This window comes from Centrocercus urophasianus, unplaced genomic scaffold, assembly GCF_019232065.1.
Source record: "Centrocercus urophasianus isolate 14NV4802_14NV808 unplaced genomic scaffold, USGS_Curo_1.0 seq_12, whole genome shotgun sequence".
In the NCBI taxonomy this organism is placed as follows: domain Eukaryota; kingdom Metazoa; phylum Chordata; class Aves; order Galliformes; family Phasianidae; genus Centrocercus; species Centrocercus urophasianus.
The window spans coordinates 35,681,578-35,704,607 of record NW_024884364.1 but is presented as its reverse complement, the minus strand read 5'-3'; the positions used below and the strand labels follow the sequence as shown (position 1 = coordinate 35,704,607).

The 23,030-nt window shown below is 35.6% G+C and overlaps 1 protein-coding gene across 2 annotated transcripts in view; it reads left to right on the top strand.

The window, feature by feature from the left end:
• The window catches only part of USP9X (ubiquitin specific peptidase 9 X-linked), a 99,180-nt gene that overhangs the window by 39,687 nt on the left and 36,463 nt on the right, over nt 1-23,030 (top strand). For both annotated transcript variants that reach the window (XM_042810945.1, XM_042810944.1), the window contains exons 11-23: nt 3,338-3,442; nt 3,801-4,007; nt 4,860-4,996; nt 9,508-9,641; nt 14,143-14,230; nt 15,777-16,119; nt 17,676-17,771; nt 18,945-19,156; nt 20,826-21,066; nt 21,268-21,417; nt 21,539-21,659; nt 22,106-22,236; nt 22,424-22,702. In XM_042810945.1, coding sequence (XP_042666879.1) covers nt 3,338-3,442; nt 3,801-4,007; nt 4,860-4,996; nt 9,508-9,641; nt 14,143-14,230; nt 15,777-16,119; nt 17,676-17,771; nt 18,945-19,156; nt 20,826-21,066; nt 21,268-21,417; nt 21,539-21,659; nt 22,106-22,236; nt 22,424-22,702 — 2,244 coding nt within the window. The remainder of the gene's footprint in view (nt 1-3,337; nt 3,443-3,800; nt 4,008-4,859; nt 4,997-9,507; nt 9,642-14,142; nt 14,231-15,776; nt 16,120-17,675; nt 17,772-18,944; nt 19,157-20,825; nt 21,067-21,267; nt 21,418-21,538; nt 21,660-22,105; nt 22,237-22,423; nt 22,703-23,030) is intronic.

Genomic DNA, 23,030 nt, shown 5'->3' with positions numbered 1-23,030 from the left:
GTCATTTTCAGGTTACTTTTAAACTACTTGGTACTCCAGGTAACATAGTGAAGGGTTGATTTTTTTCAGATTTCTGGTGTTTCAGGCTGGGTACCTGGGCTGAAGTCAATGGGATGAGGTTCAGCAAGACCAAATGCTGGGTCCTGCACAACCCCAGGCAATGCAACAGGCTTGAGGGAGAGTGGCTGGAAGACTGCATAGAGGAAATGGATCTGGGGTATTGATTGATGCTCGGCTGAACATGAGCCAGCAGTGTGCCTGGGTGGCCAAGAAGGCCAGAGGCATCCTGGTTTGCATCAGTAATGGTGTTGCCAGCAGGAACAGGGAAGGATTGTCCCACTGTGCTCAGCTCTGGTGAGGCCACACCTCAAGTACTGTGTCCAGTTTTCAGCCCCACACTGTAAGAAAGACACTGAGGCCCTGGAGTGGGTTCAAAGAAAGGCAACAAAGCTGGTGAGGGGACTGGAGCACAGGGCTTATGAGGAGCAGCTGAAGGAGCTGGGAATGTTCAGTCTGGAGAAGAGGAGCCTCAGGGGTGACCTTACTGCTCTCAATAACTACCTGAAGGGAGTTGTAGTGAGCTGGGGGTCGGCCTCTTGTGTCATTAGTGATAGGAGCAGAGGGAATGGTTTCAAGCTACGACAGGGGAGATTCAGGCTGGACATGAGGAAGTATTACTTTTCAGAAAGGGTGGTCAGGCACTGGAATGGACTGCCCAGGGAGGTGGTGGAATCACCGACCCTGGGGGTGTTCAAGGAAAGGCTGGATGTTGTGTTGAGGGACATGGTTTAGTGGGAGCTATTGGGAATAGGTGAACTGTTGGACTGGGTGATCTTTTAGGTCTTTTCCAACCTTGGTGATTCTATGATTCTATAGTAACTGTACAGGCAAGGAGATCTTTTTTTTTTTTTTTCTTTTTCTTTTTTTTTTGCCATAGTTATCCCCAAATGTCATTCAGGAAATTAAAAAATGTAGCTTAGAGTAGTATGTGGATCACTTGAATGAAGGTCTATGACCATACTATTTGCTTTTGCTTGTGGTCTGTAGAAGTTTCCAAACTATCTTGGCAGAAGGAAAGACTTAAAAAAAGTAATTATACTACTAGTAGACTTGTATTAGCTTTATTAGAGCCTCACCTGCTATAGGAAAAAGTAACTGAAATTTGGAAAAAATTTTCCAAGCAGTTAAATATTATTGCTTAGTGCCCCTGAAATTTGGGATGTATGGATAAGCTAGTTTAAGCCATGCTTACGTTGTTCCAGAAGAGTGTGAACATGTTTTGCAACCCTTGAAAGATAGGGGAAGTACACTCCAGCAGTTGCAAAATAAGTTCAGGAATAAATCTTTCATGCCCTCAAATACTTGGCGTGCTCTGCTCATTCCTTTTTTGCTTTCTGTTAGATAGTTGCCACGGTGCACTTGCAGGTTTGTCTAGCTTTTTTTTTTTTTTTTTTTTCCCATTGAAATTTGGATTCAGTAGGCCTTATTCAGGTAAATGTTTTCACCGTGGCTTTGCCCATGGAATTAAATCAGATAAGGGGGTAAGAATAAATCTGCTAATATGGAATGATTTTTTTTTTTCCTCTTCATTGCTGTACATGTTTATAAGTTCTTATTAAATAAGTGCTTCTCAGAGCAGGTGGAGCACAAAAGTCAGTAGTGAGGAGTTGATTTACTTGGTAGCTTTATATAACAGGCAGGCTATTTTAACTCTGACTCAGTGCAGTACTGATGTGGTTCTGCTTTCAGACTGGAGCCATTATGTTTTTGCCTAGGTTTAGAGGTTGAGCAGGTACAAATATACAATTAATGATATAGAAGTGCTCTGAGAATCTCAGCATACAATAAGAATTAAAAAAAAAAAAGTTCATGAGAAGTAACAAAAGCATGCTACTTCTGGCTTTAGAAGGCAGCAAAAGTTTTACTGGCGTTTTCCATTGTCTTAAAAAATCAGCACTCAAAATCAAAATATATTGGATTTGAAGAATAATGTTGATGTATCTAAAGGCAGGCATGAAGTTGCAGCCCCTGCAAGAATCCATCCAGTTGGACAAGGAATAAAAGTTTCATTACTGATACTCCAAAGTATTTAGCTAGAACTTTAGGCTTCCCTGTTTCCATACAGCAAGTTCACAGGGTCACACTCTGGATTCCTTATCTCCTCCTGTGTTATACAGCTCAGTGATACTTCTTTCATATGTCAATCTAGACATGCTCTTCCAGTTTTGTATGCTGTTCATTTTTCTTTCTATCCACAAAGTAGCCTGATGAAAGAGGGGGAAAAAAAAAAAAAGCAGATGATCTCAAAATTGAGTGCTGCAACTGGTTTAGTAATTCCCTTTCTCCTAATCTGACACAGAAATAAATGTTACAACTTTTTTTGGTAAATGTAGGGCACACAATTAAGATTTCTAAGACAGAGCGTATTAGTTTATTTTCTGCTGTTTTTAAGTGAACCACTGATGCGAGCTTTAAATGATTTTCAAAACTGCTTATGCATCCATTTTTAATATTGTACTGGATTAATTGCATCAGAGGGTTGTTTTTTTCTATGTATGTTTTTAATTTTTATTCTCCGCTTAGAGGAAGTTTTTCTACAATAAATCAGCTATTGATTCACACGGTCTAAAGTTGTTTTTCATGAGTGCAGATCCAAAGTATGGAATGCATTTATCCTACTGGGAACTGAAGGAAAACTAACACTGTGTTAAAAGTCAGCCATTTTTTTCTTCCTCCTTAAATGTCAAAATGATGATACACAAACTGATTAAAAAATGCTACCAAGTATATAACTCAACACCTTGACAGTAGTAGTTCAGTTGCTATATTTTATAAAGTTACAAGGTTCTGCTTCATTTCAAAATGCTGTCTTCTAACAAGTTGTTGATGAAACTGCTAGCACAAAGGAAATATTTCAGAAATACTAAAAATTGTTTTACAGCTTAAATTCAGTGAAATACGTTAAAGCAGGTTTTGAATACTTAAGAAAAAACTGTGTTAAAATGTTTATTTGTAAATTAAAATACACTTACAAACTTTCTTTTACTATCCTGTCATGATTTAAAAATGAATGCTGCGATGATGCAGTATTCCTCTTACAAAGTAAATACGCATTTGCAGTGCGTGCACTTGAATACTTACGTACCAAATAAATCCAAATACTGTGATTTCCAGTGAAGTCAGTACCAGTTTGCCCACAGCACTGGACGTTCTTGCTAGCCACTACAGATGGCCTTCTTGTAAAAACAATAGAGGATATGTTAGTACTTAATAAGAGGATGTCTTAGTACTTAATATTAATTGTTACAGATGTTGATCGATTTTGTTGTCTCAACAGGCAGGAAAACATGAAGCCATTGTAAAGAATGTACATGACCTCCTTGCAAAATTAGCTTGGGATTTCTCTCCTGAACAGCTTGATCACTTGTTCGATTGTTTTAAGGTAACTATGCATGTTTTGGTTATATTCAGGAAATGGGTTGCACTTCCAAGAAGTAGCTATGTCCAGTCTGTTTTGCCTACTAATGAACTAGTTAGTGGTGTATTGTTGTTAAGTTTTACAGGCGTATCTGTGATGTTTGTTTAAAGATCCTTAAAGTCTCAAAGTTGAGTACATCTTATCTGTAAGTGCTAGAACTGCTCAATTTTGACTTACATATTGCAATTATTTGTAACGAAAGAAATATGACAGCTGTTTATATAGTTGCATCTTTTTATTTTCTGCTTCGTATTTACAGTTCAGATTATAATGTATGAAATTAAAAAGCGCGGTTTTCATACTGCGTAAAATCTTTCTTTAGGCAAGTTGGACAAATGCAAGCAAAAAACAGCGTGAGAAGCTACTCGAGTTAATCCGTCGTCTCGCAGAAGATGACAAGGACGGCGTGATGGCACACAAAGTGCTGAACCTTCTGTGGAATTTGGCTCACAGTGATGACGTACCAGTTGATATCATGGACCAGGCTCTTAGTGCCCATATTAAAATCTTAGATTACAGCTGTTCACAGGTGGGTGATGTGGTAAGATTTTGTTGCGAAATCATTAACTAACAGTTTCATTTTACTCCCTGTGGAAAGTTTGTGGTATTTGATAATTTAATGAAAGTGTTCTTTATAATGAAATGAAAGAATGAATATTCAGGCATTTCTTAAAATGTGACAATGTATTTTAAATAGCACACTTGTGGCTTTAATTGGAGAGTAAAATAGAGATTGTCTTGTGTGCAACTACTAAAGCAATTGGCAATGTACTATAATAACCATATGTGAATTGCCAAGAACCCAGTCAAAGTAAGTAGGAGAAGCATCTCTCCATTCATCTTCTGAATTAGAGAGGTAGATGTCTTCTATATTTGCTATTCCCCAAACTTTTATGCTAACTTGTCTTTTCAATAAGTCCTTACATGCCTTACCTAATACCAGAAAAGGCCTAGCAACAGACACTGAAAACTACTACTGTCTTTTTGTTGTTTTTTTTTTTTTAAACAGCCATTGACATCTTTTTTTCTTAGTTAAGAAACAGCTCCTTATTGTTTCTTGGTATATTGTAGCAATTTAGTCTGACCAATGAGTAGAAATAAGTGAAAGAAGAAGAAAAATTAATTTAAGACCATTGATCCTATCTGGCTATACTTTTTCTTAAATACAAGTGCTTGAGTGGATATAGCAGGCAGAGATACTGTATCATGGTAGTATCTTTCTAGCATGCAGTCCTGTTTGGTTTATCTTACAAATGTATGCTTCAGAGCTCAGTTGAATATAGTATTGCATAGCTGTGCATATTTTGTGTTAGAAGCAGGTAAGTAGGGGGATGGTTATGGTTTTTGAGATGCACTTAATTGCAAACACTTGTTCTTTAAGGATCGAGATACACAAAAGATCCAGTGGATAGATCGTTTTATAGAAGAGCTTCGCACAAATGACAAATGGGTCATTCCTGCACTGAAACAGATTAGAGAAATTTGCAGTTTGTTTGGTGAAGCACCACAAAACTTGAGGTAAGAATGAAATGCAAGTACAGAACTGTCTCTTCAGCAGTGCATGGTGACAGGGCAAGGGGAAACATCAACAAATTGAAGCATAGGAAGTTCCGCCCAAATGTGTGTAAGAACTTCTTCACAGTAAGGGTGATGGAGCAGTGGAACAGGCTGCCTGAAGAAGTTGTGGAGTCTCCTTCTCTGGAGATATTCAAAACCACCTGGATGCCTACCTGTGTAACCTGTTCTAGGGAGCCTGCTTTGGCAGGGGGAGCTGGGCTACATGATCTCTAGTTGTCTCTTCCAGCCCCTGCAGTTCTGTAATTCTATGTCCCTTGTAAGTTGAAAAGGTAAAGATGATCAATTCTTTACAGGCTTTTTTTTTTCTTTATGGAGGTAGGGAGAACTTGAGTTAAATCATTTGTATTTGAAGATGCTTTTGGGTTTATTTTAATGTATATATAGACAGCATTCAAATACAAAGTGTTTAGTAAGAAAGCTAGCATTTTTTTCTCAAACACGCTTTTATTCATTTTTAGAATGGTAGGTGTGTTGTTTATGGACTTCTATGCCTAAAGTGAAATTAGTACACAACGTATAAACAATAAACATTATTTTGTGTGTGAATTAAAAAAAAAAAAAAAGTTTGGACTTGATAATATGTAGGAGCTGGGTTTCATTACACTATATTCTCTCTCACCACTGAAATTGAGAATTCTTTTTATAGCCACGTGAGTCAATAATGTTGCATAATTCTTTTGTTTTAATTTTTTGTAAGCAGGTAAATTATTCAAGACAGTATTATTGTCTGCTTACAAGAAAGATCAAGGAAGAAAAAAACCCCAAACCTTCAATTTAGCCAGCACTACTTTTTACTGATACTAACTTAAAGGACCTGTGATAACATTGCTTTTCTAGCTATTAAAGGCTTCTTTATTAATTTAGTTTACAGTATTTCTTGCTTTCATGATATTCTAATCCTTTACAGCTTTTCATTAACGATCATTTGAATTTTTTCTAGCATGGTCACAAAGTTACCAACTTACTAGGACGTAAGTCAGCTTTTTTGTGTCTTAGAGTCCTTAAACTGTTACGTTCTTGAAGATCTAGGGGAATTGTAGCTATCTGGTTACTTGTGGAACCTGTTCAAGTGAGGCAGTTCTTGGTGCGATGCTGTAACAAAGAAGCTTTGCTTTAATTTACTGAAGTAGAGCTCATTCAAAGCACCAATTGAGTTTCTGCTCCAAATTAATCTTGGGAAGAACCTAATTTCTCTTTTTACTGTAAAAATTCAGGCTCCTTGTAAGTCAAGCAGTTAGATTACTGTCCATTTGTGAGATCATGTGTCCATTTGTCACATTTCAAGGAAACCTTCACAAAGTAAAATATCAGTCTTATGCAGAATTTGAAAATATGTGGTTGGAAAACAAACTTTGAAATAAAGGTTTTTTAATTGAGGGACATATATCTCTTCTTGTGAAGAAGCCCTTATTAGCAAGATACATTTGAGGGAATTCTTTAGTCAGATGTTACTGCAATGGTGACTCAGACAATACAGTGAGTGAAAACATCTTTTTGAAGTAATTAATGACTTTTCAGTCCTCTGAACTTTCTGATAACTCTTAACATTGATACCGTTTGGAAATTCTAATGCATGCAGTCTAATATTTAGCAGCTTAGAACTTTAATTTCTATCATCCTTTTAGAATTTGGGTTGAAAATAATTGTCACAAACATGTTTCAGTCTGTCTCAGAATCATTTCACTGAGCTTTCTGCATGCAATGTTCATTCTGTTATCCATGTACTACTCTTCAATTTATTGACTAGTAGAAAGTCACTCCAAAACAACTAAGGCTGCAGATGGTTTGCGTAGATAAGTATAAGTTACCTTATGCCATTGGTATTGTAGAGATTCTTTTAGGGATCATTGAAGTGCTGCTAGTAAATTTTGAAGTTGAGCAGAGCGACAAACTGGTTATACAGTTGCTTTGGCAACATTTAAATTCCAAAAACACGCGGCATTTCTTTGTGGAGTTTAGCTTAAGTAGAATTGCTGTAACATCAGAAAGTAATTATTGCATTGGTGGTAGGATACCTGTTACTATTAAGGAATAGTCAACTTCGTTACTCAGCAGACTGATGTTTAGTGTGTAAACAGTTGTCATATTTTTCTGTGTTGGATGACGGGGAATGTCTCTTGTAAACCAGTCTTAGTTTGACCTGGATCTATCCTAGCAATATGAGATTAGTCTCCAAAATTACTTGTTGAGAAGAATGAACTGAATATTAGTAGGACCTTGTGCAAGAATTAAGGAGTTTTGTGGCTGCATTAGGGCAACAGTCAATTTGGTCTCAAGTTTTGTTGTTTTTTTTTTAACCCAAAAGTAGAATTTGCTGTTTTCAGCCTGTTATTTACACTTCTAATATCTGTTTTTAATGTTTGGTCGTGTGTATTGGTCTAATAGAAGATCCATCAACTCTGAAAACTGATTGTGTGCGGTATTACATTAAGCAAGTTATACGTGCAGATAAACAATCTTACTGTTTTAAAATAAATCCATTTAAATTAAGTATTTGGGACTTTGTCACTCTGTGAATAGTTGTGAATAGTTTTCTAGCAAATAAAGATGCAGTTTAGTTATTGTATGCTCTTATTAGCAATTCCAAAGTATTTTGGCATCCATTTCAAAATGAATATTTTTTCTTGCTATACATTCTCTTTTAATACCCACTGAAGAGAACAGCAGTGAGAAGATGACAGTTTTGTTGTTAACATCAATTTTTCAGTGCTCATCAACTTAATAGTAAAGCGATATGTCACAAAGAAGCGTCATCAATTAGTCCAACCTTAGATACTTAAGGAACAATTCTGTAGTTTCATGTGAATTTGTTTTAATTGTAGAAAGCAAGCTTGAAAAATCTTGTCAGATTAGCTTTTTTTCACGTTGCCTTGGACTCTGTCCTAGCAGGTGGGCTAAACTAGCAGTATACGTGTTCCTCACAAATACTGTGCAACCACTTGTAGCTCATAACTCTAATTATTATAATTAAACTTTTTGAACTGGTTGCTAAGCAAAGTAATCCATGTATCCAAATTTATTATTTGTGCATGTGATTGAGGGGAGCGAGGAGAAGCGAAAAATACATCTTGGAAGATCTACTTATCTTTTGCAGATCATGCTTTCCTATGGCTGTGTTTAATAAGATTGGTACAAATGCATATTATTTTGAGTACATGAGTATGTATGCCAGTAGCTTGATTCAGCAAAATATTCACTTGTTTGTGCTTTTTCCTTTGGTTTCATCATATGCATTTCCCAAAGTATCAGAGTTCTTTTTTTAATGTTGCCCTTTGTAAATGCACCTTCGTGTCTAGAGCTGACCTCCCAGGTAGCCACTGAAACAGGCATCCAGTTTTCTGCTAGTTTTACTGCTAGTTTATGCTGAGCAAAGGGAGTTGACAGAGCTGGAATGAAGTATAACTGGAAGCTTCTCGCACAGAAAACAAAGGATATTCTTTCTGTGTATATGAAGTTCTTTATGTTTTCTGCCTTTTGTGCTTTCATTTCACTTAAGCTTTTTAATACAATTTCTATTTGTTGCCTTTTTCAAAGTATTCTGGAAAACTCTGCATGTTATGCAACTTAATCTTTTGATGACTTCTATGCTTCGCGTGCCAAATTCTCTTGGTAGCAGATAATATAGCTGGATATCTGCTAATTGCTTCTGTCTTTTAAACCCAGATTGACAGTGCTGTTTGGTCTGATGAATCAATTTAGCTGTTGTTGCATCTACAGTGAAATGTGTTTTTCAGATGCATAATCAGTAACAGCTGGGACTGGAATCTCTTGCCTTCCCTACTGTTCTCAAAAGATGTTGTGATAACTGTGGAGTGTTGTAGGTATTGTGGTATGTAGACTTAAGTATCCAAGGAAGGTGTTAGTTCTACCAGTAATTTAGACAGCTAATTCTGGAGTCTACTTTAAATGCTGAAGGAAAGAAGAATAGTTCTGAAACCTTGTTTAACTTATTCTTGGACAGCTTATGGGGTCAGCAGAAAAGCAGTACAACAAATAGCTGCTTTTTTTCCCCTCTCTCTCTCTCTTGGGAGAACTGTGCAAATTGGTGTTAGTCATGCAGATGATACTGAGTGCCCTGGAGGAGCTAAGGTTCTAGGGTTATTCTGCAGGGGTGATTAGTCCCATGCTCTAGAATTTGATAGTGTTCATAGCATGTGGTTTTGAACTCTAAAACTGCAGCATATTTATCTGCTCAGATGCTTTGATATTTTTTATACATACTGCAGCTGTGCCATCCTTGTTAAGTAACTACTGTTAATAACTGGTAAAACTACTATTGTTTTCAGAAGAGGAAAAAAGAATACTGTCAGAGAATTAATACTCTGTATGTTGTAGATACTTTATCAGAGCTTGAAACTTGCATGAAAGGCATGGATTTCCTAAATACATTTATGAACTGTTACATCCAAATCCTCTGTGCTTTTCTGACAACATTTGTATTTTAATTTCAGTCAAACACAGCGAAGTCCCCATGTGTTTTACCGACATGACTTAATCAATCAACTTCAGCACAATCATGCCCTAGTGACATTAGTTGCGGAAAATCTGTCTGCCTATATGGAAAGCATGAGGCAGTATGCTAAAGGTAAGTTTTAAATAAAAAATTAGCCTCATAAAATAGTGTGTGAGAGCTCCAGTTGAAAATGAAGTTGAAAGCAGATTCTCCTCATGAAGTAACCGTCGTTGTTCATTTGTTTGTTTTAGAACGTTTGTGAGTTTGATGGCCTTTGGGGTGTTGTCAGACTGGTCAAGAAAAACTTGAAACTGTTTTTATTCATGATCCCAATTATCAGGAAGTGACTGTTCTTGTTTATCTGTGGACTGGTGATCTTGCCCTACTTAGGCTAGAGTGGTTATTTTTGTGGAAAGTCCTAATAATAATCTTGGATTTTCTACCACATCTGTTTTGCATTTTTTAGAATCCTTTGAGAAGTTCTTTAATCACTTCTGTTGTTTGTTTTGTTTTTCTTTAACCATACGGTTCAATTTCTGTTTAGCTCTCCCTGTATTCGTTAACAGCAATACTTTGGCAGCACACTGTGCAAGTATTTCAGCATAGACTCAACCCTGCGCTATTTTACCCTCTTAACCTTGAAGGAAGCTAGCTTTCTAGCTATTGAAGTAGAGAAATGAGAATGTTGGATATGGACCTTCCCTTTGATACTGTACTGCAGTACTCTATATTAAACAAAGCCAATGAAATAGAGAAGGAAATTTCATTCTTTCACTAACGGAAACTAGGGACCATTCTGTTCTGGAATAGAGTGCTACCAGGCTTTCAGTTGCATCTCAAAAGTGACACAGTATATTCTGTAGGAATTTAGTGCTGATCAGAGAAGACAGGGTATGTGCATACTGCAATGTGTATTTGTGTGTGGGTATCTTTTCCTATGCCTACATCCCTTTAGTTCTGCAATTGATTTAGTTTTGGAGTACCCAATATGAATACCTAAGATAAGTCTCTGAAGACTTGTCTTAATAGTGGTGCAGTGTGAAGAAGACAGCTTCAGCTTGGTACGGGTCGATGAAAACATTTAAGCTAAATCTGTGTACCGTAGTAGCAATGTTTTGCTGTTCAGTGAGGGAGAGTTTACCCTAACCGGAGTTACTTTGTTAATGATAACATTGTTCTAGTTAGTATTAAAATGTTACTAAGTGCTTTATTCTCAAACAACAGTGTCTTAAGCTTAATCTTGTCTGAGAAGGTGGAATACAATATATGTTATTCTGTATAACTACTGTAAACTGTTAAGGTATGCAAAAGTGATGTAAAAACAGTTCTATTTATAATGAGTTTCTGTCTCTTAACTATGTGGATAACTCAATTTTCTTTGGCTTTGGCCAGCGATGAAAATCTAGGGTTCAGACTTAGAGTTGTGAAGGAAATGTAATCAGCAACTATATTCCAGTGCAATTTTGTGTTTGTCCAAAAATAGCTTACACACGTTATTCAAAAATGAACTGTCATCCATTAACTTTAATTTTTAACTCTGAAATGAAAAGGTCATTTTTGACAACGTTTACCTATCAAATGGTCAACGACTTTGGCAGAAAATTTAAGCTAGTATTTTGCAGTCTTTTTTTCTTCGGCCAAACAGCACATCCCATTTTCCTGCTCCACCCACCTCATTCTTCACACACGCTGTGACTCTTAATGAAGTAGTAATTTAATTATCTCTAGCACAGCAAGAATTAAAAATGTGTGGAGTATAACTGGTATGTACTCAAAAAGCAATTAAATTGAGATGAAGCTGCTGCAGAACTTCTTCCCATTTGCAACAAAGTGCAAAAACAGAGCAACAGTAATATTGGTTTTTTTTTCTTTTTTCCTGTAAGCTATGAATGCCTCATCCTCAGAGGGAGATGTTCAAGGCCAGACTGGACAGGGCTTTGGGCAGCCTGATCTAGTGAGAGCTGTTCCCTGCCTGTGACAGGATGGTTGGAACTGGATTATCTTTAAGGTCCCTTCCAGCTCAGGCTGTTCTGTGATTCTTTTTCTGCTGTCTTTATACTGAACTTGCTCCTTCCCCCAACTCTGAAGAGTTGGGGAGAAGTCAACAGTCCTCTGTGAGCTAAGGTGACTGGTACTGTATTATTATCTTGAAAAAGGGCATTGTTGTGGGTTTTTTTTTAAGTAACCATATGTTATATCATTAATTTTATGTGTCTCTGCTTATTCTGCCTCTTCTTAAAGTAGACACTTTCAGTTTTCTTTTGCGCTGGTTAGTATTATCTTGGTGACAAACAACGCTGTTCAGACGCTGAGTTGATATATGAATGATAGAAGATCTTAATTCTAAATACTTGAAATTTGTTTGTCATAAACTTTGCAAACACCAGGACTTGACATAATTTAATTTATTTCAATAGATTAGATTTTCTCCATTTATACTTCTTTGAGTTTCTTGATTGCCCTCCTTTTCCTGCTCACCTTTTTTCTAGGTCATGTTTCGGTCTGTTGAACTCTAAGCATTGTATAGAAGCATAAGATGTGAAACTTGCCACCTCTGTTTTTTTCTCAATTTCTTCTGCTTTTTTGCTCAGTGATGAGTTACATCTTAGCTCACAGTTCCATCTTGACTTTTTGTTAAAGACCTTCTCAAAAGTTGGATGAATTGCTAGCCAATTCTTCATCTTCTGTTTTCTAAAAAAAGAAAAAATTGAAAAAACAAAATCCAGCTGTGTGAACGAAACGTAATTATTTATATAAATTTTACTATGTGATCATCCGTATGTGTTTGTGCCTAATTATATTTAAATTTTCAAACATTTTTTTTGATCTGTAGTTTTACTGGCTGTTCCTTTGCTCTTCTATGTGGAGAAAATTTGTAAGGAGATTGTGATTGGACTCCCTGTGAGGTGTGTGGTGTAGAAAGCAAATTGAGAGAGAAGCTGAGAGTGGAGGATAGTTGTAGAGACTGAATTATTTTTTTTTTTTGTAGTTCAGCATTTTTCAATATTCTTAAGCACTTGCACCTTGGCTTGGGGCAATCTTTAATACTTGAGTTCTTCAATCCCTGCCACACTTGGCACTTTTCTGTGAATTAACCTACGTTCATCGGGGAAAAAAAAAAAGCCCAGACATTCATTCTCCCCTCCAACAGGAATAGTTTAGCTAGCACTTCAGGTAATTTTGATTTCTCTGCAACTTCCATAGTTGTTCTTTAATTTCTTAATTGCCTTAATTATTTCTTTTTTCTAATGAATATTTTTTATTTGCTAGTTTTATATGCTTTATTTTGTTGTGTTTTTTCATGGTTTCTGTAATTACTCATTTATGCTCACTTCATTAGGGTTTTGAAGGTGGACATAATGTTTTCACATTTTTAGTCATTGTCATTTAAGTACTGGAAATCTTCTGATTTCCCTTTTATTTCATTTTTAATGTACCTTTTGTATATTGTATGTAGTATTCTATTTATGACAGTTACTTTCTGTTTATTTTGAAACACATATGATGCACTTCAGATGTTAGACTTGGTGTCTTTTTGTTTTTATATGTAACAAAGTGCTTCCTGTTCTGAAGGATTTAAAAATGTACAGATGTCCATTGATATCTAATATACGACTAGCAATTATTATCTGAGCTGCTGAACAAAAGGAATATTTTTTTCTGAATTTGAATTGGTGTAATGTATCTAAGTTCTGCTTCTGAAGGTAACGTCTGTATGCAGTAGTATTTCAACAGTAAATCTCAATCAGGGTACTCATGTTTGGAAATATAACTGGCTCCTTGATGTAGTTGTTCTCTTCAGTTTGTATGAGGAATTAAAGAACGTGATTATATTAACAAGTAGAGAGATACCTAGCCTTCAGCTCCCATAAAGGAAAAAATCAAAACACAGACTTGTTTGTATGAAGCAAACAGCTGTTTGCTAAACATTACTCTGAGATTTGACAAATTGCAGATAAAAAGTTTTATGTATTATTTTCACATTGTGCAGCTTCTGTTTTCAATTTGTCAGTATCCACAGTGATTTGTTGTTATCCTTGCAAGCTTTGTAGTAAGTAAGCATCATACAATTACTTCTTCTGTGTGTTCTCATGCATATAGCTACTTAGAAAAGAATTAAAGAGCTGGAGTTGTGGTTATCTCTGGGGAGCAAAGCCCCTAGCAGTGTAAAACAAGCTATGGAAAAGATGTTCTGTAGTGAAACCAGAGCATCTTTAGGAAAAAAAATGTAAAAAAAAAAAAGAAAAAAACAAAAAAACTGGATAATATGAATTGTGTGCTTTTACTTTAATTGACTCATTTCCCAAAGAAAATGTGTTTAAGCAGGGTAAAATGTAAGTTGAATGCGGATTCTTAGTTATTCTGTAATACTTTAATTATTCTGAATGAGGAGCACATGCATCTGCCCTTAAGAATTTGTTGATAATTCTCAGCAATCTTTTCCTGTGCCCATTTTCAATTAGAATGTATATTAACTGTTAGCAGGTTTCTGAAAATGACTTTATTACTCCTTCCTGAAAATGCATTAGGTTTTGATTGCGTTCAGGCCATGAAGTCTTCAAATATGTTCTGTCTTTCAGAGTCTGCGTGTCTTCTTAGCATGTGTTGTCTGATAAGATTTTTGTATTTGCAGAGCATGGTGAATATGATCCACAAACTGTAAGACCAGGAAGCAGATACAGTCATGTGCAAGAAGTACAGGAGCGACTTAATTTCTTACGGTTAGTTTTAACTTGATCATTTTCTTGACTTCTCTAGGAGTATTTCAGATACTTGAAAGAAAGTGATGGTAGCTGTTTCTCTTGTCTTTCAAAACTCAGACGCAATAATGTTCTAAGTGTGTTTTTTTGTTTTCTTTCAATTTTTTTATTCCAGTATTTTTTCTAGTATAAGAATTAAAATTTATTAGCATCTATGTAATTCAAGACTGTAATTGTACTGTAAGATCTCTATGGGATATTTCTGTGTCCAGAACCCTACTGACTTGAGTACAGTGTGTATATGTATGCAGTTACACACATATTAGGATAATGCACCTGAAAACTTTAAATACTCCATAGAAGATGTGTCCATATTTGTTGTACGACACCAAATTTGAGGCCATAGTCATAAACTGACATGTGCTGATAGGTTGTTAGTCTTAAGAGGAATAGACAAACAATTACTTGAATTACTTTTTAATTTCAGCTGTTTGAATGAAATAAAAAGCAGAGGATGTCTGCTTGTGACAGAGCTGCAGTCTGTTGACGCTTTGCAGGCATTCTTGCAGCTTGTTTTTACTCTGTTCTTATGTTCAGGCAAGCAAAATTATGTGAACTGTCAAGTTGCGATATCTTTTAAACTTATTTTTAAGGACATTTTAAAAAATATTTTAAAACTTTATAGAGTAATTTCTGCAAATTAAAATGAAGTGCTAAACAACCACTTAAGTTATACAGTAGTATACACAGTAGTATACACATAGCCAACTTGATTTATTTATCACTTGATTTGTTTATCACTCTTAATTGGTTAAAAAAAAAAATTATCGTCTTTGAAGTTCACTGTTCACTTTTTAGTTCTTTATTGAAAGGAATTAATGTCTCTTGACATTTCAAATGGAAAATATGTAGGTAGCAGTTTCTGAACAGTGATGTCATAACGTAGTCCCTGTTTTCTTTTAAATAAAAAAGATCGAGTCAAAAAAAAAAAAAAAACCAAGATTCTGGAGAACACTGATTATTCTGTGTTTTTCCTGTAACACTCTTAGTACTAACTTTCCTAATTAAAAATTTTAGTGGTTCTTTAATAATAATTTAACACAAAGGAAAAACTTAAGACTAGTGTTGTTTACTTTTGACTTCTGCTCCTAGTTCTGCTCAATGTAATTGATGCGTCCTTTTGTGATTTTGCTGTTGACTGTAGAAATAATTCAATTTCTTATTATGTGACCTGACTTTTAAACTGAATTGTTTATCTTAGGAGATGAACATTTTTATATAGTATGTATAAAACACCTGGTATTTTTCTGTAAAAATATTTCTCTCTAATTTTATTTCTTAATTGGAATGTAATGTTTTGATGCCTGCAAACTTTTGCTAAGAAATCACGGGACTACAGTGAGAGGGCTGATGATATAAAGTTTTCATTATCGTATTTTCATGACTGACTGTTGTTGTTGTGTTTGTATAAAATACATATTCAACTTGTTCCTTGTATTTCTTATTGAATTGTAAGTCCAGATGCCGATTAGACAGTGCTGTTAATTGTCTCTTTGTTTTGCTCAAGATTTTTATTGAAGGATGGTCAGCTGTGGCTCTGTGCCCCTCAGGCGAAGCAAATATGGAAGTGTTTAGCTGAAAATGCTGTTTATCTTTGTGATCGCGAAGCCTGTTTTAAATGGTATTCCAAACTAATGGGGGATGAACCAGACTTAGACCCTGACATTAATAAGGACTTCTTTGAAAATAATGTGCTTCAGCTGGATCCTTCCCTATTAACAGAAAATGGAATGAAATGTTTTGAACGTTTCTTCAAAGCTGTGAACTGTCGAGAAGGAAAGCTAGTAGCAAAGAGACGAGCCTATATGATGGATGATCTGGAATTAATAGGATTAGACTACCTTTGGAGGGTAAGTTAATTGGAGGAAACATCTGAAAGATTAACAGTTGAAGTCTTTTTCAGTCTTTGTTTTCTTTAATATATATTTTCAAGAATGTGTAGTTTATTAGTTGCTGACTTAAATTACAGAAAACTTCTTTTTCAAATTAAACACATGGGCATAGTCTCCTGTATTTCTAGAAGGTAAGTAAATCCGTGGCTTTGCAGGCTGCTCAATGAACTTGAGAGTTTGTGTATGCGCATGAGGTGAAAAACTTGCCTATGCTGTTTAGGAAGAAAGGGTCATTCCTGGTGAATTTTCTGTAGGTCTCTTTTCCCCCCTGTATAATTCACCCCACGGACCTTCACTTCATTTTATGTGCTTCATTGTTCCTTCTAATATGGTAAACTTGAGTGATTCCAGATTAGTCTGAGTGATGACTGGTTTGATTCTCTCTTGTATCTACAGTCTTTTACCTAAAGATGGTTATAGCTTTTCAATAGAAGCATTGTAATATTTGTGTAAAAGCTTTCTGAAACTTGCCAAATCTAGGAGTGAAAAACAGAAATTTGGTGCTTAGTTGTTTTCAGACTTTGTAATATTGAAGAGCTGCGTAGAACCCACCGTAGCATGTGGTATGATTATCGTGGCTGTGTTTCAAGCAACGTGCTGTTCATAAAGCAAGAATCTTCAATAATTTTGGCTGTGGCTTGTTTAACATGTAGGTTTTTTAATCGTCATAATCATAATTGTAACAGTCAAAACCAAAGTAGATAAATATTTTCTTACAAGTAAAGTGCTTGTGCACATAATGCATATATAATGCTAGACATAATGACAGCATATATTAGTTGTGGAAATCAACTTACTTGGCTCTGCCTAACTGTTTGGCAGCATGAGAACTCATGACACTTCAGACCAATATCCTGTAGAGGCCCCCTGTAGGGTCTGTTTTCAGTATCCATTCTGACCTGATGAATAGTAATGAAAACTTAGATTATCAGGTAAAAAGGGCAACTCAGATCCTTACATTCCAACCACCCAGCCCTAGCCATCTAAGATACTTGAAAACTCTGGTGTTTTATTCATCTTTAATGTAATTTGTTTAAGCATCTCAAGAACTTGTGTTTTATAATGCTGTAATTATTGTATTTTAAATGCCCACGTATCCTCAAGGAATGCTAACAGAGTTTGCAAATCTAGCTCATTTAAATGGAGCCAAATCTATGTTACTTGAAGACAGACTTGAAGGATATTATTTTAACAAGTTGTTTTGTTCTCTGAAACAAGTGAAAATGAAAGTGTGTGAACACGAATATTTGAAGTCTACTTTCATTCTGTTTGTAGAAATATTAGCTTTTGTTCTGAACTCCCTTAAAGTACTAATTTCTTAATTTTGACTCTTACACAGTTATTCATAATTTGTATTGGTTATGTATAACTAAGAATTTTAACCATATGTAAGTCTTATAAGTTAGACTACTGTTGTGTGAATGTATGTAGGCATTTTGCTTTTAAATTTTATACCAGAAAGTTGTATCATGTTCTAATACTTGGTTGGTTGGTTTGTTTTTTTACTGTGCTAGGTTGTGATTCAGGGAAACGATGACATTGCAAATAGAGCAATTGATCTTCTTAAAGAGATCTATACTAACCTTGGTCCACGGTTACAAGTTAATCAGGTAAGATTATAATATGCATTATAATATGGTAGGAAAAAAAAAATAGTAAAATTCAGTGCAGTATTTTTATACTTGAAAGTTTGAAATCAGGGAATAGTTTCCATGTTTTAAAAAGTATACTCAGGAGTACAGCTGTCAGATTCTGGTCAGATACAGAATTAAGAGCACCAACATGTTTGTTAGCTAGATATGTTGAGTGTTGTCACAAGCTAGTCTAATATTTTTATATTTTGTCCCTTTCAAAGGATCACAGTGTCCCATATAATTGTCAAGCTGAACTCTAACAAATCAGGTATTTCCTCCCTCTATTAGTATTTGCTGGGAGAGATTTCAATGGATAGAGAGAAGAGAAAATGAGTTTCTGAGAGGTGAGGGGAGGTACAGTTGGGATTTCACGAGTTTGTGGGGGAATATTGTCCAGACAATCTCCAGTTGGTAGCCTGCCTGTTGTATTTCTTAAAAATCTCATGATTTGTCCTCAAAAAATAAAAGAACTTCTTATATAGTCTTCAGTGCTGCCAGTCTCATAGATTGAATTCAGCTGCTGTAGGTGGTGTGCTTACAGCCATGAGAGCTGCATCTTGCTGTAGTGGCTGAAAACTGGTAGGCATGCATAGATCTGTCCATCTGCAAGTGATTACATCAGACATTTCTAGGAAATGTTGGTTTTGCTTAACGTAAATGCGAGTACTGTGCTTCAGTGTGCTGGTAACTCCTCTGCTCCTGAATTGTTGCCAAGAAAAGTGAATAGTGGATTGGGTTTACTGCCATGACTATGATGTAATGTAGTCTGCAGTAGAAATGTTTTTCTCACACCTGGAAATTTTTGCAGATCTTCAATGTTACAACAAGTTGTGTGTCAGTCTAGGGCAGATGCAAGTTGATGCTGTGTTAGGAATCAAGCAGAAGGAAAAGAGTCCAATTTAGTTATTCCTCTGTACAGACTTCCACTTTTTCTATTGAAGGGCAGATTTGCACTCTACGCTAAGAGCTACCAATGGCCTGTGCAAGATTTTGAAGTGCATATGAAGTTAGAGTTCATCATCAATGGGAGCTTATTTTAACATGGAATAAAACAACTTTATAGAGCTACTTACCTGGCTTTTTACTTATGATTTGATTATCCAGGTTTTTCAGCATTTCTTGTAATTATGACAATTTTTATGTCATTAGGTAGTGATTCATGAAGACTTCATTCAGTCCTGTTTTGATCGTCTCAAAGCCTCCTATGATACATTATGTGTGTTGGATGGAGATAAAGATAGTATTAATTGTGCAAGACAAGAAGCAATACGAATGGTGAGAGTGTTGACTGTTTTAAGAGAATATATAAATGAATGTGACAGTGACTACCATGAAGAAAGAACTATTCTACCTATGTCAAGGTACGTGTGAAAATGGGCTGTTATTATTTGTTTTCTCTTAGCTAAAATATTATGAACATCTTCAGGACTTTATGTTCTAAAGGGTTTCTGTTCATGGGGTGTATTTACAGAATTTCAAAATTCTGTTGTCTTTGGTGCTAAATTCTGATCTGTAGTTTAAAAAAAAAAACTTGAAGGATCGTGCAAATACAGACGCTCTGCTATGCATTAAGGGAATAGGGGGCCTGAGACTAATGTGGCTTCTAGTGTTTTGTTCTGTAACTAGCACAGTATATACCTTGGGGTTCAATTGCTTACAGTGTATTTATTTTTCAAATAGTTAACACAAAAGCAGTACCTTTCTTTAAGGTAGCAGTACCTTTCTTTAAGTTCTTAAGAAGCCTCATTGTTTTCATAGTCTTTTTTATACAAAAAATATGTTGTGAACATGTATCTTACACTTCCACAGTTGTTTAGAGATGCTGATCTTGCTTTGCAAGCTTAAATTTAGAGACACTAAATGAAATATTCCCATTAAATGAGGGAGAGCAGAATGGCACTTGTAAAATATATACATTACATATACTTGTAAAATATATACATTCCTTCCCTAACTCCATCTTTTGTACAAAGAAGAGGGAAGTGATTTAATCTGATGTTGTGTAGATATTTTCACAAACAATTCATGTCATTGGACAGGAAAGCAGAAGAGAGGACTGCTTCATTGTTCCACTTGTTAGTGTATGCTGCATGTGGGAAGAAATTCTCAAAAAGTCTTAAGGAATACACTGAGATTGCCTGAGATTTAAGATGTGGTCAATGTAATTTTAGTAATGGTGAGGGTTTGTTGTCCCCCTTCTTACTTTGAATACATTTCTTGACAAGAAAATTAAGAGATCCTGCTTCTTTCTGCTGCGACAGAGATTGTATTTCTCCTACAGCATTGTTGTTGCATACATTGATTAGATAAAATACGTGTTCTGTTGTTTATTGCAGATGCATCTTGTCTGTACGGGCTGCTTATGTGATTAGACTAATTTTTTTCATACGTCTAGCTAGCAAGAAGCTCTTATGAGAAATTTTTGCCTTTGTTGTTGTTGTTTGGGGTTATCTAGACACACACTTAATAGCATAATATGCCCTATCATACTAAGTGTGGTCACTAGCGTTGTGAAAATTTGTATTCCTTTTTTGACCTTTACTTTTTTAAACCATGGGGTTTTTATAAGCAGACTTCTAATATGGAACTTTTAAAAGCTTTTGACAGAAAGGCATATTAAGACTTGGTGACCTGATGGCTTTTTTTCATCTTGGTATTTTTAAATTTTTACTGTTAACTGCACTGTTACTAAAAGAACAAAGCATAGTTTCTAGTTGGAGTTTTATTTCCTTTTGATTAGGAAATTACAAACAAGAAAGAGGATCTAAAACCTTTATAAAGGACTTGATATGCTCCAATTAGTGTTTCTAACCTGACTATAAAATGACCATATTTTAATGTGCTTTTGCAACTTCTTGAAAGTTACTTTGTATGTTAAGCTTGAACAATTACTGATGCCTTCACAAAATTATCTGGAGTATACCATCGTGTGTACAGATTTGCTGTCATAATATCTGAAGCACAAAATGCAGAAGGAATAAATTAACTTAGTGAGGTCAAAAGAACTTTATCCGGTTTGTTTATTTGTAGAGCTTTCCGTGGAAAACATATCACACTGGTAGTTCGTTTTCCAAACCAAGGCCGACAGGTGGAAGATTTGGATATTTGGTCTCACACAAATGACACCATTGGCCAAGTGCGGCGTTGTATTCTCAATCGCATCAAAGCCAACAGTGCGCACACAAAAGTAGAACTGTTCATTGGTGGGGAGCTGGTGGATCCTGCAGATGATAGAAAATTAATCGGACAATTGAATCTCAAAGATAAAACGGTAAGTGTTGCAAGTTGATATTTATGTAAGTTAAGATATTGCTTGCCTTTTCTAAATACTTAAAAAGTACCATGGACATGGATCATTTATTCTGGTGAAGTAGTCCTGTTCATTCTTATAACACGCCATTAAAGTTATGTTAGACGATTATTTAATAAGGAATTTCCATTTTTGCATTAAAACTCTGATTATGTTTTGCAGCTAATTACGGCTAAGCTTACACAGATAAATTCTAATATGCCCTCAAGTCCTGATAGTTCTTCTGACTCTTCAACTGGTTCTCCGGGCAACCATGGCAATCACTACAGCGATGGTCCAAACCCAGAAGTCGAAAGCTGTTTGCCCGGAGTGGTAAGCATACGCTGAAGTGATGGTTTTAAAATGTTTTTTCTTCTCAACTTGTCTTTAACTAATGATTTTTATGTGTTGTGTTTTTATTTGTTTTTTAATTTATTTATTTGCTTGTTTTAAGATCATGTCACTGCATCCTCGATACATTTCTTTTCTTTGGCAAGTTGCAGACTTGGGCAGTAGCCTAAATATGCCACCTCTTAGAGATGGAGCACGTGTTCTTATGAAGCTCATGCCACCAGGTAAAAATTAATTTCTTCCTTTACTTTAATGACTTCATTTCTTGCCTGTTACATAAAAATTATGGTTAAAATATTTTATATTTTCTGCTAATTTATTGGGTATTTTAATTCATTACGTTTATGCTAATTGGGGTTGTAGATGTATGTCCTAAATTAGTTATTTCACGTCCTAAAAATGCTTGCAGTTGACAGTGGAATCTGATGTCACAGTGCTGTGAAAAGGGAGAGAAGCATTGTATGTTGAGAGGTTTTGTTGTACTAATTTCTGTCTAGTGACAGAAATAAACATTGCACGACCTTTCATAGTCTGATCTTGTCTGTCATTCATGGTTTTTGCAACTTTTCTGGCATACTGAATTTTTTTCATATTATTAATTGTGAATAATACTGACTTGTTCTAAAATAGCTACATTTCAAGATATTTATAAGTTTTCTTTGTATTGCAGATAACACTACAGTTGAGAAACTAAGAGCTATTTGTTTAGATCACGCAAAACTTGGAGAAAGCAGCCTTAGTCCATCCCTTGACTCTCTGTTTTTTGGTCCCTCTGCCTCACAAGTGCTATATCTAACAGAGGTTTGTGATACTTTGCTTTTCTTTAAAAATAAAAATCTTCAACTCTTTTTTTTTTTTAACTATCTTTTCAGTAACCTTGTGAAAGCCTGTAGTAAGCTGGTGTACAGTCATATTCCAGCATAGTCTGTTTAACCACTTACATTCAAACAAGTGTATCTCTTTTAATTAACTCTCTCTTGTTCTACAGGTAGTTTATGCCTTGTTAATGCCTGCCAGTGCACCTCTAGGAGAAGATGCCAGCGACTTCCAGTACAACTTCTTAAAAAGTGGTGGTTTGCCTCTTGTATTGAGTATGCTGACTCGAAATAACTTCCTGCCAAACGCAGATATGGAAACTCGGAGGGGTGCCTACCTTAATGCTCTAAAAATAGCCAAGTTATTGCTAACAGCAATTGGATATGGCCACGTTCGAGCTGTGGCAGAAGCTTGTCAACCAGTTGTAGAAGGCACAAGTACAATTTCACCGGTAATATAAATCTTCCTTGATGCAAACATCAGTGTCTTGTATACTGTCTGCAGCAAATATATATCTACATCCATTGGCAGTCTCTTTGAATAGTGTGTGTTCAAAAAACTTTGAATACTTTTGGATAATATTGTCTCACAAATCTTAGTGAGGCAAAGCCCTGTTTCTTTCAATCTGTGAAAAGTCAGGCATGAGACTGACTGGCCTTTTATATGCTTTTCAACAGTTTGTATGATTCCTAGTACAGGCATCTTCCAGTTTTCATATATGTCTATACCATTAACATAAACTCAGATTCTTTTGGCTGTTAAAGTGTGTCGCAAAGTTA